Raw genomic sequence first — 13,329 nt, forward strand, 5'->3', positions numbered from 1 at the left:
TCTTATATGAGCTACAGGCTCTTAATTAGTGAAAATATTATTGTTACCTTACAGTTGTGAAGAATTATCATATTGCACCTAGTTACTCAGAGAGAGAACTCAGTCTGCATACTACAGAAGAGTTACCTGCACTGTCCTTCATAGTGCTGCAGATATAGACAGCCTTTTGCTTCCCAAAACGCTGTGCTTTTAAAAACACAAAGCTATTACATGCTCCCAAAGAAAACCCGTTGTTTAAAAATATACTCACAGTTTTTGATGAAATACTGCTTTCTCTGCTGAAAAAGTCTGTTACATGACAGACTTGTGATAGTAGTGGAGCTCAGATCTGAAAGGGATTTTTATTACTTTTTTCCTTTCCTGTACTTGTCTCAGTTTGCTTTGCTATGGCTGAACTCCTAACTTAGTTCCCCTATTACAAAGTCTTTTGTAACCATAAATGGTAAGGTATGAAAGAGCACTGTCCCTTTGGAAATGAATTGCTGGAAACCAGGAAGCCACAATACTAAGACTGAGCTTTCTCACACACTAGAATCCCTTTACAACATGTACTGGTGGATTACTGTTAAACTATGGGCCTACTCTGTTTGTACAACTCTTTTAGTTTGGAAATCTGACAGATCATTTGGGTAAGATTTAAGGAATTGAACTGTATTGATGACCAGTGGTATTGATTCTTAATAACCTGAGCCATTACCAGCTGTGTGGGAATGCTTTATTGCCCCTGCTTTCAGTGAGTTTGGATGCAACAGGTGCTAAAATTCTGACTGTACATCAGAGCCTTACGGATAAGAACATCTATCATGCCATAGGCACATTAGTGTCTAGCATGTTCCTCTAGCCGAAAGGCCAAGCCTGTTTCTGGAACATATAAACAGATAACTCCTAACACAAAGCTCCAGAAAGAGTTACCTGTTTTTTTGTTTTTGTTTTTGTTTTTTTTTTTTTTTTTTTTTGAGAGAGAGAGAGAGAGAGAGAGAGGGAAAACTTATTATTGGGACTCTAAAGGAACTTAAATGTGTTAATCCAGTAGAATCATTAGGAGAGAACTGTAAACAAGGGTAGGATATTTTCCCCTCCCTCCCTGCTTTAGCTATCTCATTATTAGCTTTTTCAGTTTCAGCTGTTCTTTTAAACTTGCTTTTGGTAAAATATTTGAAGTTGAAAAGCTCAGAATGTTCCTGCTGTCTAAAGATAAATGAATCTTCTTCAGTAGACCCCTTTGAAATATAACAGATGCAGAAGAGAACATACAAAGCTAACCTGGATTTAGATAACCGTCGGGTAGACATTTACAGCTAAGTAAGAGGCAGTCTGCTACTATCATCGAGATTGAAAAGATTTATGATCATAGTAATTTTATAATGCTTGAAGTGATGTAGAGAAATTTTAAAAATTATGTTTGAAGTTTGGAAAAAGTTGTTTCAGGATAAACCAGGATCTGGTTGAGTGGAGTTTTTGTCATTTTTGATGCTTAGTAATCAAGACTGGGTATTTCAAAGAGGCAGTCTCCACTGGCTCAAGGAATAATCAGGCTTTTAATGAGGAATTCATTGTAAGTGATTTTTGGGTTCTGTGATTAAGGATTCAAAGTAGAATACAAGGTAAGCCATGCTGAATGAAATTAATTCATCTTCAAATGGAAGGTTTGTCTTCTGTCTCCTCTCCTTGTATGCCTTAATCCCAATGACCAAAATAGATTTCATTTGAGCAATAATTTCTCATAATTCTTTCAAAAAGGAGCAATGTTTCAATTTGGAAAATCTTGCCATATCTGTAAATTAGTGAAGTAGCTACACTTAAAATTACCAGCCTCCAGAGCTGGTACCTATCTGTCAGATTAAAGGGAATTAAGATATATTTCTGGGGCTTTATTTCCTGTCGAGTGATAATGGGGGAAAAAAAAAAAGTGAGACAATCTATGTGGCTCTTAAAGGGACATTGTGTAAATATAAGCATACAAGGGTTGTAGCTTTTGCTTTGTAAATAAAAGTATGAGGAGACTGTGAACATTTCAGCAATGGTAGTGAACAAGAGCTTCTGGTATTTACTTGCTGTACTGCTCTGCAATGTGTACTCACTGTTGTCCTTTGGGCACCATCTGTATTGCAGAATGCTTTGTTCCAGCCCCTTCTGCTCCACATGGCCAGCCTTTGCAGGGATGTGCTCATTCGGAGAGTGCTTAAGCCTCCCAAGGAATCCATCTGACTTTCCTGGGATGCTGAAACTTCAAGGGAGTCTGGTTTGACCCCACATCCTACTGAACAGTTTGTTCTTGTGATGTCACATGAATTAAACTTACTCTGTTTGCAGGCAACCTGTTCCACATCAGGTTGCCCTGTGTAACAGGGGGTTCTTGCTGGAAATCTGAGTCAGATTATACAAATAATGTCTTTACCAAACAGAAGTTATGTGAATTTGCAAACTCTGAACACCTTTTTGACTCTAAGGTAAAGAGCAGTTCAGGTGTTAGAAGGGGGGAAAGGGGCAAAAAACCAAAGAAGCTGTATCTTTCAGTTGCTCAGAATGCCTTATTCAGTTCTTTTAAGCTGATCATCCATAAGGGTTGTTTTCATATTAGGGCATAAGAAAAACTCACTGGCTATGAGATAAAGCCAGTTTAATAAGTATTGTAATTTTATTTCTGGGACTCTAATGCTTTAAAAGAGTCACTAAGCTGTGAAATGAGCACAGTTGTTTGGATCTTCAGTGAGCCCTGCAAAGTTTAGGTCCCCCTTCCTAACTGAAACACATTCATAGTGTAGTACATTGTCATATTTAATAGCCTTCTTAGAAAGAAGCTATGGCTTTTGAACAAGGAACGGTCACATATTGAAAATTATGAGTCAGGAGGACAAGGTGCTAAATGTTGGCATGCCTACATCAAGCAAAGGCAAACTTTGGAACTGGCTGCTTCCTTTAAAGTAACTACATTAACAAACTGTTTGCTGGATTTGCTGTTAACTCACCAATTTCATGAGGGTTGAGAATGTCCTCAGAACGGTTTTACACAGATACTTTACCATGAATTCTGAATACTTTGTTTAGCTTCCAACTTCACAGTGTGGCGGCTGTGAAGTTCTGTGACTCCCTAAATGGAAGGTAGCTGTTCTGTGATGAGCTTCCCCTACACGTCATACCTGCAGTAAAGCATAATTCCTATTATTTCTCTTCAAAGTTACTGAGAACTCTCTAACAACTGTGTCTTGAAACTGAAGTTAGGGAGTATACTTAACTGTTTGCTGCATTCAACTGTCTGTGGGTACACACTGCTTTTAGAGAAAAGGGACATGGTTTTCAGTCAGTAAGTGCATATGTGCTTTCTCAGTCTGATCTTGTATGTGTAATCAGTTCTTAATAATGTTATTCCAGGTAGAGGAGCCCTCAATGTTAAAAACAATACTCTAACCCCAACCCACAAACCCCATAGAACCAAACAAACTCACAACACAAAGTGAATTTAGAACTGTGGTTTAGAAGTATTACACAATATTATTGTTTATCCTTGCTTTATTAGATAGGCAATAACTGCCTTTGCCTAGCAAGGGAGAGGTGATAATTTGACTGGCTTTGGAGAGTTTCTGCCCTGTGGTCTGCCTAGTTTGTAGTCAGAAGTACAAGGGAGGCATTGCTCCAAGACCATGTCCACTTCCACCTTAGTCCTTTTATCTGCCGCTGTGACTTGTGCTATCTCACTGTTACATGGACCAATGAATTTTGAAACCGTGCATCTCTATGGGTTTTGACTGTATAGTTTGGCAGAAAATCCTACAAAAACATGCCTGTTTGGAATATTTTCCTTGGCATATTCTGACCAGAAAATAAAGTAATGCCTGATTCTCTATCATTTCAAATATAGTGCTAGAGGGTTTTTTCCCCCTGTATTGTGGTGACAGTAGTGTTCAACAGTTCAGGAATTAGCATTTGTGTCTCTAACAGTGGTCCATTGATCTGAATCCTCTCTACACACAGCACTGAGTTCACCCTTTCAATGTTTTTGACTTCCCAGATTGTCAGAGAGGTAACAGTTTTGTGATTCCCCCCCAGACCTGGTGCTGAAGTTCCTAGATGTGTTTTGGCTCTTAATAGGCAGTTGTCAAGAAATAGAAGTAACTCTGAGCATTTTTTCCCTATCAGTTTTCAGTAGAGAAGTTCAAGTCTGGTAGAATATATACCATACCTCTTGTGATACCATCTGATCAATATTTAATATGGGAAATACAGATTAATTTGTCATTAGCTGTCAGCTACATATGTTGCTCTAGGGCCAGTGGACATTCAGTTTCTAATTGCAGCTTGTTCTGTTGTTCAGCTCAATTGTTTCTGCTGTTTTCAATAAAACAAATCTGCTGAAAGCAAATTGTACCCTCATTAGGACTAATTAATAGTTGTCTTCTTTTAAAATAACTTCATGTGAGGCTTTGCATAGAGCAATAAAATGAAATTTTATTCAGCTGCAGACTTCATGTCAAACATTTTGCAAAGAGAGGCAGATGCCATATAGAAATAGTTCTGCAAACCCTAGCACATTCTTTGTGTTTTATGCTTTTCCAAATGTTGCATTTGCTCTTTATTCAGAGTATCAAAACTTGTGAAGTCTGGCAGCTTGGATCCTGCTGCCTTGAAAATCAGGGGAAGTAGGAGCTGAAAACAATCATGTCTTAATACTGATTCTTATAACCTGTTTTCTGAGAAACTCTGTACTAGGATTCCTTCGGTAGTAATTTAGTTAAACTGAAAGCAGAAACAGTGAGAGATCAGTTAGCTTTACTCTGTTTTTTCAGGTTACACAAGACTTTCGGCTTTTCGTCACTATTGCTTTCTTTAAAATTTAGTTAAAGCCTGTAAGACAAAAATAGACTGTGATCCAAATATGGTACTGGCGATTCCCATCTTCTAACTGTAAAAGCACAGTAGCTGGAGGAGGCCTGTATGAGTGAGACTGGAAGGGATACAGCTGTCAGGTGATGCTGTGTGTCTGAAGTTCAGGCAATTTTGCACTGGTAAGTTTTCCTGAGGAACACTGTAGTTCCAACACCTTTCCCAGCTGCAGGTTATTTGTTGTGCTTTGTCTCATCTCCTTGTCATTCCTTGGAACAGCAGCAAGGATGCAGATCCCACAATCAATTCTATTGGCTGCTGTTTTGAGAGCAGATGCTACCCTGTGCACAAAGCATTTCTCTGCTGTTTGTAAAACAAAATACTGGTTTGTCTTCATTTAGAATTTTTTCTCTTGATCCAAAGTTTTAAGATCAAATTAGATCTACCCACTCTACTAGAAAGTGTATTCATTGCATAGGAGTAAGAGAGCTTGTTTGTTTGTTTGCACCTAGAGTAATGTATGTGTTTATCCATTCTTGTTAAGTATCAGCTGCAGACCCGGCACTCAAAGTCACAGGGGAGGATGTGGAACTTCTAGGGGAATTTGAACTTGTCCTGATGGTTGTCTTTGATCTGATCTTCACAATTGGAGGATATATCTGAATAAAACAGAAATAACAGCAATGAGAAATTTTGTTTGCTGTGTCCTTTTTCCTGGCACCAAGAACACATTCATCTGCATACAGGTCCTTGGAAAGCCTTAACAGTGCAGGAATAAGATACTGCCAGCTGCTTTGTTCCTCCTGTTGTTTCTTGCAGTGGCTGGTGTAAAAGAACTCTTTCTGAGCATGAAGACAGCTTGGCAATGGGGGCAGAAGAAATGCCCAGATGAGCAGTCTTGCTCCTTAAAAACTGGAAAGTAGCTCTGTTTACTTTTCTCTTTGTGATTCCCAGGGATTAAGGGAACTGGGATTAAGTCTGGATTTTGGAGTGCTGTCTGGCATGGAGTGTCTGCATCTAGCAAGGACTGCCTGCTAGGGAAGTTAAGCAAGTCAGACATGGTTTACTTGCAGTGCTGATATAATCTGTACATAGATCAGTCAAGGGTAGCATTCATGTCTTAAAAATGTGCAGAATTTTGTGTGCACTTGGAAAGAGGGGAAAATCCTGAAGACACTACCTCATGGAATCCCTGCCACGTTGGCTTTGGACATGCGTATCGCCGGGCAGGCCTAGCTAGAAAACAGACTGGGGACACAGGTCTGGGTGCAACAGAGCAGCAGGGCAGAAGACCCGGTTTATTTACAAAAACCTACTTTTATACTTTTCCTATGAGGCCTGTGGATTGGAGGAAGGAATTCCCACCTCCCCACCACATGGGTTAAGGAGACTGTCATTCAACCTTCCCTTCTCCTTGAGAAGGAATTCATAACAAGGGCAGTGTTTACAAAACATGGTCCTGTGTTTACCTTCACGAGCGCAAGAAACTGCACATTTCTCCTCTAATATGAACGCTCGGCAAACCAGGATAAAACCTCATGGCAACACACGCGGGCAGCCATGCAGTCATCACTTGGAATCTGCACCTTTACTGAGAACAAAACAAGAACAGGTTTTGGGCTTGTGGCTTCATTTTCTTTTAATTCCTCCAGTGAGTACTCGATTTTGAAGACGATAGTTTCCACCTCAAGAGTAAGTGTGGTTTGTAAAACTAATGACTCAATGAAATAGTACAAGGGAAATGTCAGTATAAGAAGTGAGTGGAATGAAGAAAAAAGGCAAAGTCAAGCTTTTCCTTCGTATTTCTTTCTTACAACTGAAATGTCTGTTCCAAATATTCCTGAAGGGTGCTTAAGCCAAATTTCCAGCCTCCCTGTGTCTTATTTACTGTTTCTCAGAAACACAAGTCACCTTGAATGAGAGAAAAAGATGTTGCATCAAGCTTGCGGATTACCAAAATTACTGAGCTCGTATGGAGGAACAGGATTTAAGGCAAACAAAATTATTTCTGTGATTGTTCCTCACTGTACTAATTCCAGGATGTGCTTCTGGTTTTGGTCCCGACTTGACAGTGATTTTGGAGATGCCATAATTAGGGCTATGAAAAGGCTTTTTTAGTTTCAGAGCTGTACCTAGGGTTGTCAAATGGGGAATAATTTTTTGACTGGAGTAAACATGTAATTTTTGTATTTTATCTGCTAAATATAATAATGGAAAGAAATTTCTTCTTTTAAAAGGAAATATCCCTTTGTTTCAGCATAGAGGTTTTTACTGTGGATGTGAATAGAACAAATGCTAGCAATAAAGTGAACTATTTGGAAAGGGAGATTGCCAAATATTTCAGGGATTTGACAGCATACATTTTAGGGGGTGGAAAGATCCAAGTGCCAGGAGAGAGACTTCTGAGTGCCTGAACCCTCCTCTCATACCTTTTAGAAAAGCCAAGAGGCAAGATTTTTTAAATAGGCAGATGGGAGGCATTGTTCTCTGCATGTCCTTAGTTACTGAATATGCTTTTGTATGAGGAAGTCAGTCTTTGTCAGAACAGGGACAGACACTCAAGAATTTCTTTTCCCAGACTGGTGCTGTGAATGCAGGTATTGGTGCAAAATAGGGCTGAGTCAAGGTGAGGTACCTCCAACTTCTGGAGATATCTCTTCAGGTTGCTCCTAATGCTCAATGGGTGCTCCAGCTAGAATTTTGTACTGAATTTGACTTAAATGTGATTTTAGAAAACTGAAGTTATATTTTCTGGAGAAGCTAGTATTTACAGGAAACAAAAAAATTATTGGGTATGACAGCTGAATGTGGGAAAATGACTGGGGATCCTGTGGATATGTAACTGAGAACACAATTAGAGAAAACTGAAGAGTTATATTAGCATCTTAACAGGAGTTAGTACAGAAATTATAGGGTAATTCACATTTGCTTCTCCCTGGATGGATTGCCTTTGACATGACTTGAAACATATTCCAGGATGATTCCCCATCTTCCCCATTCACACACACCTCCTGAGGGGGATGGAATGTAGTGTGGGCAGAGCAGAGACACAGGCTCTGTGGGAATCTTTGCAGGGAAGGGAACTCAATAATACTTTGCAGCTGATAAACCTAATACCAGGGAAGATAAGGGAAGATAGCCTACTGCTGAGACAGCAGCTGTGGTAAAATCCCTCCCCTTAGATGAAATTGCTTCATTAAAGCCTAATAATAATATTAATACACCCCTCCAAAGTTTCCTGCCCCTGAGGTACAACCACCCCTCACTGGTCATGTACTCTGTGTTCTTTTTGATTGTATCTGTAAAACAAAGAGAATTTTACACCCATCTGTTACAAAGGTATGTCTGTCTGACTCGAGTCATTGAAGCTCCACCTAAACATAAAGAAATAATATAAAAATCAGATGAGAACGGGGGGAAAAGTTAAGGAAGACTCCATGATAACTGCTGGAATCAGTCAAGGGGCTGAAGCTGTTTTCTCCCCCATAGAGATGTCTGTTGGGTAATCATACTTTATGCTTGCTGATCATTTTATTTGGAATTAGAGCTTGTCTGTGTATTTCTTCAAGGATACCACATATTTTTGCAGCCAGACACTATCATTGACAATCTTCAAACCATAACCTGTCTCGATTTTATATTAATAGTAAGTGTTACTCTGTAAACTGTCAGTGTGGATCCTTCCCGGGCACTGCCAGTCACCGGCAGTGGGAAACACACTCAAATGAAGAGGAGACTCTGGCTGTGCTTTTGGAAGTAAGAATAGCTTTATTTTGTCAGCTACCACTATTTTTATTTACTTATTTTAACTAATCTGCAGGGCAATTAATCTATGGAGAGGACTAGAACTAGTAAATAAAACAAAAATCACTCTTTCTACATTCTGTTTGGCTTCACTCTGCTGTTACTTGCATTTTATGTCCACGTATCTGCACTGGGCTAAGAGAAAATCCCAACTGCAGTGAGTCAAGATTATAATTGAGAAGGTACTTCCCATATCCCAGTTTCTCCCTGCTTGATCTGCACAGAGCTAAAACACCTTTTCAAAAGATAGTTTTGTCAATAGCTGACTTTACAAAAACTGTACTTTCTCATTGGACTAAGGATAGGAAAAAAATTATATTTTCAGAGGCTGAAAGAGTTTTAACGTTTCATGCTTAGAGAGTCAGTGAAGCTCCTGGTCAGTAATCTCTGGGTTATAATCAGCATGCTGTGACCTCTTTGTGTGCTAAACAGTATAATTCTCCTTTCACATACCTCAGGAAGGCCTTGGCAGGTGAGTGCAACAGTGTGCTCTTTTAGTATGATGCTAGTCAGTCTAAGGCCAGGCAGATTTTGCTGGCCTCAGCTACTGGACAGATGGCAGCAGGAATTATCCAGCACAGTCATGCAATTAGTTGTGTGAAACAGTGAAGGGACAGGCCTGGCCTTTCATGTTTCAGAGTGGTGTGTGACTTGAGAATTGTAGGTGAGCTATTCCTAATTCTTAGGCTGGTCTGGCTGAGTAAAAGAAGATTCACCCTGAGGATGAATAAATCACTGAATGCTGGATTATCTCCTGTGTGGGTGAGCCTGACTCATTACTGAGGGCTGTTGCAGGGATGTCAGGGGCAGGCTGAGTAGTGCTGTCTTTTTTTTAACATTCATCCTTCAAGTGTTAAACAGTGTTTTAACACAGTCGTCTCTTGTGGTACATGGGTTCTTCTCAAAAGCTTTAACATCTGAGGAATGCAAAAACTCATTCTTCAGTGACTTTTACATACACATGGGAGTGTGGAAAGGATGCTTATCAGCAAAAATGTTCATCTGCTGTGGCTGTACAGCAACTAATTGCTCTGATTTGGCTACACAGTGACCGACCTGGACTACTCTTGCTCAGAGGATGGGCAGTGCAAAGTGAGCTCTGCATGTGGCTTAACTGATACATCTGCTTTTTCCTAAAGTAACATCTCCTTTGTTAATGTTTGCAGCATAGAAACTGATCTTCTATCCTAGAAGATTACAGAGTTACCCCCCAATCTCTGCATATCTCTGCTCTTTCGGCTGTATGTAGATCAGAGTGCACAAATGTCTTGGTTTGGAAAGATAGGTATCTGTCAGGGGAAACTGGAGTTCCCCTTGGAATGGAGAATGTAAAGAACCCCTCCCTCCAAATTATTACAATTTTGCAATTAGGAGCTTTCAGGGAAAAATATGGGAATAGGAATAACAGATGTTTACTAGGAATATGAAAAAAAATACAAATGCAGTAGTACAAAAAACAAACAAGCAAACAAACAAAAGTCCTAGAAAACCCTGACAGAGTCAGAGATAGGACCTGACACCCTGTTGTCAGGGTTGGAAGCAGTCCAAATAAGTCCTCCTGGAGTAACAGATGATGTTCTGTGGAGTAGAGATGATTCTGTAGAGAAAAGGGTCCAGTGCTGGCGAGATGGGTCCGGTCTTTCCTCCAAGGATTCAGTGGAAAAAACAGTTGCCTTAGTGGTTGGAATTGCAGGTTTTATGCTGGTGGAAAGGCTTTGGCTCCTCCCACTGAGTGGAGCATCTCACAATAGAATGTGGTAATGTCATCAGTCATGTGAGAGGCCTTGAATGGCCCATTCACAGGTGATGTCCCTCAGAGGAGGATGGGTGCTGGAGTAGGATGGATGGAGCAGGAGAGAAGAACAGTATCTCCCAACAGGTTTCAACAGATGAAAACAGAATACAAATTTTTGGTTACATTTTTCAACCCAAGACAATAAACCCGAATGACTGCAGCAGCAGCATGGAAGAGCTGCTTCCTCATCTGCTCTGGGAGTAGAGCACAGCAGTAGAAAGACTCGTACCTTTCTGCTGCTTATAGGGATCATGGGAGGTGTACGTTACCCATAGCAGCACTTGGGCCTAGAGCAGCCTCATGCCATTTGCCATGGCATGAAAATTCAAATTTTGTGTGTCCCTACATATTGGGGACCTTCTACTGACCTAATCAACACAAGGGTTCACTGAGGAATATATGGTGATGTACGCAAGAAACATCATTTTCCTTACTATGTTCCAGGCTCTTAAACAGGTCATTTAGACACTTCTGCTTGTAGTTGCAGTAGCTTTTGGCATGGTACTGTACTTAATGCCTTTTTTAATGTTTTATCAGAAGGCAGCATTAGTGCACAGTGATGCATCTAGATTGTTGCAGGGAATAAAGTCATAAAAATAAGAAAATGCTATCATTATGACAGCAGCAGCAGCAGTTGCTGCCAGCCATTATTACCTAGAAAACTTGATTTTGAAAAAAAAATGTCCCCTACTCTGGACTAGGGCAGTAGGTTGTGTTTTCATTATGTATGCACTATATACAATTTAGTAAAACCTGATGGTAGACATTTGTTTTGTGGCCATGTGGCATGTTACTGCATAATTTTAAGGAAGAAGCTGAAGTCTTGTCAGCTTCATTTGAACTTGTTCAATTAAGACTGAATGTGTCTTCCTTTACACATAGGCTGTGATCTTTATCACTGCCTATAGAGGAGAGGGCATGTGTTTGTCCCCTCCTGGAAGGACTGGAGCTCCCTTTTTGTCCTGTCCTCCTGCGAAGCAGAAATGCCTTAGATTCAGCTGTGTCAGCAAGGAAGTTCCCTTCTTGCCTGACTATGGTGGTGGCAGGATGCTGTAGGTTTCTAGGTGCCGGCACACATCGCCAGCTCATGTCCAGCTTGTCATTCACTGGCCCCCTCAAGTCCTCCTCAGCAGGGCTGCTGTCTGTTCATGCCTCAGCCTGAACTGATACCAGGGATTGTCCTGAACAAGTGAAAATAAATGAAGTGGAAATCTAGTTTATAAAAACAGTAAATCTTTCTACTCTACTGTGAGATTCTTTTTGAATCTCTCTTTTTATGTAATAATTTGCTGGTGGAAACCTGAGACTTCACTATCTCTGTCCTGGCTTTACTTAGTGTCCTTACTCAGGCAGCACCTGTTGAAGTTTGAACCCAAATGTCTTTTTATTTGAAAATCTATTAAGAAGATGGTCTCAATCTCAGATAGTTTGCCAGTTAATCACTGTGGTCCCTTTTATCCTCACCTGCCAGGAGTGTGATGAGTTCATATGATGAATAGGAGAAAGAACATGGAGTGTTGGTGATAGGATTTCTTTCTAACTAAAAGGTGCTTCCTTAAGTTCCCTGCTGCTATGCAGACCTGCATGACTTGACACAGGCAGGCACCCAGGACACCCACAAACTTGAAGCTAGAAAGCAAAGAGTAAATTTGTTTCCATTACCTTGGGTTATCCTAACCAGGGTGTCCTGGAAGCAACCTTGGGCAGATGCACACAGGTGCAGATGCAGACACCAATAAACACAATGCCTGTAGTGGTATAAACGAAGGCTGACTTCATTGAATCAGGACCACTGATCCTACTTGGAGGCTTGGAAGGCAGAGTTATTAAAACACAGAATGTTTGCAAGCATTTTTATTTTCTTTTTTCCCCTCTCTGGAAGGATGCAAAATGAAGACCTTTCACAGTCCTCAATCAAATTACAGACTTCCGTTGCTGGTTTTACCTGCTATTTTAATTAACCTGTTCTCCTCAAAGGACAGATGTCCTTGCAAAACATCTCTCAATGATTTTTCATCAGTTTTGGGAAACTGGAGAGATCCCAGCTGACTCGAAGCTGGTGCACATCATCCCAGTTTTCAAGAAGGGCAAGGAGGACCCTGGAAATGACAGGCCTGTCACTCTCGTTTCAGTGCTGGGTAAAGTTACAGAGGAGATTATTCTGGGAGGTGTTGAAAAACACATGAAAGAAAACAGGTGACTCGTCATGGCCAGCACAGCTTCTTGAGGGGAAAGTCCTTCCTGTCAAACCTGATTTCCTTTTATGACAAAGTAGCCCATCTGTTTGATCAAGAGATGTAATCTTTTTAGATTCCACTAAAGCTTTCAACATTGTATCTCGCAGTTTCTTTCTGGACCGAATGTCCAGCATTTAGATGAATAAACACACCATGGAATGGGTGAGCAGTTGGATCACAGGTTGGCTGCAAAGGGTGGCAATGACTGGGGTGACATCAGACCTGTCAATAATGGGGTTCTGCAGGGCTCCATCCTCAGCCCTGTGCTCTTCAGCATCTTCATAAATGGCTTGGATGCAGGACTGGAAGGGATACTGAGCAAGTTCACTGATGATACAAAACTCGGAGGAGCTGTTGATTCCCTCAGTGCCAGGTAGGCCCTGTCAAGGCAGAAAGACCTTGACAAATCAGAGGGCTGGGCCATCACCAACTGTATAAAGTTCAACAAGGGCAAGTGCCAGATTCTGCACCTGGGATGGGACAACCCTGGATCCCCACTGACTGGGGAATGAGATGCTGGAAAGCAGTGCTGTGGAAAGGATCCTGGGGCCCCTGGTCAATTGGAAGTTGGACATGAGTCGGCAGTGCCCTGGGAGCCTGAGTGCACTGATCCTCTGTGGTGACCAGTGACAGGACCTGAGGGAATGGCCTGAAGCTGTGTCAGGGGAGGTT

The 13,329-nt window shown here is 40.9% G+C and overlaps 2 protein-coding genes across 6 annotated transcripts in view; one reads left to right on the forward strand and one right to left on the reverse strand.

Annotated features, from left to right (window-relative positions):
• Positions 1 to 402, reverse strand: part of KCNMB1 (potassium calcium-activated channel subfamily M regulatory beta subunit 1) — a 34,561-nt gene extending 34,159 nt beyond the window's left edge. For 2 of the 3 annotated variants that reach the window (XM_063413608.1, XM_063413607.1), the window contains exon 1: positions 251 to 402. The gene's annotated coding sequence lies outside the window, so the exon portion shown is untranslated. The remainder of the gene's footprint in view (positions 1 to 250) is intronic. The other variant, XM_063413606.1, reaches the window with a different exon arrangement.
• A 103-nt stretch (positions 403 to 505) lies between these two features.
• The window catches only part of KCNIP1 (potassium voltage-gated channel interacting protein 1), a 239,983-nt gene continuing 227,159 nt past the window's right edge, over positions 506 to 13,329 (forward strand). The window contains exon 1 of one of the 3 annotated variants that reach the window (XM_063413601.1): positions 506 to 629. Coding sequence is in view for 1 of the 3 variants with exons in the window: in XM_063413591.1 (XP_063269661.1) it covers positions 547 to 629 (83 nt within the window). In the remaining 2 variants the exon portion in view is untranslated. The remainder of the gene's footprint in view (positions 630 to 13,329) is intronic. The other 2 variants (XM_063413591.1, XM_063413600.1) reach the window with 2 other exon arrangements.

This window comes from Prinia subflava, chromosome 16 (genome assembly GCF_021018805.1).
Source record: "Prinia subflava isolate CZ2003 ecotype Zambia chromosome 16, Cam_Psub_1.2, whole genome shotgun sequence".
Taxonomy (NCBI): domain Eukaryota; kingdom Metazoa; phylum Chordata; class Aves; order Passeriformes; family Cisticolidae; genus Prinia; species Prinia subflava.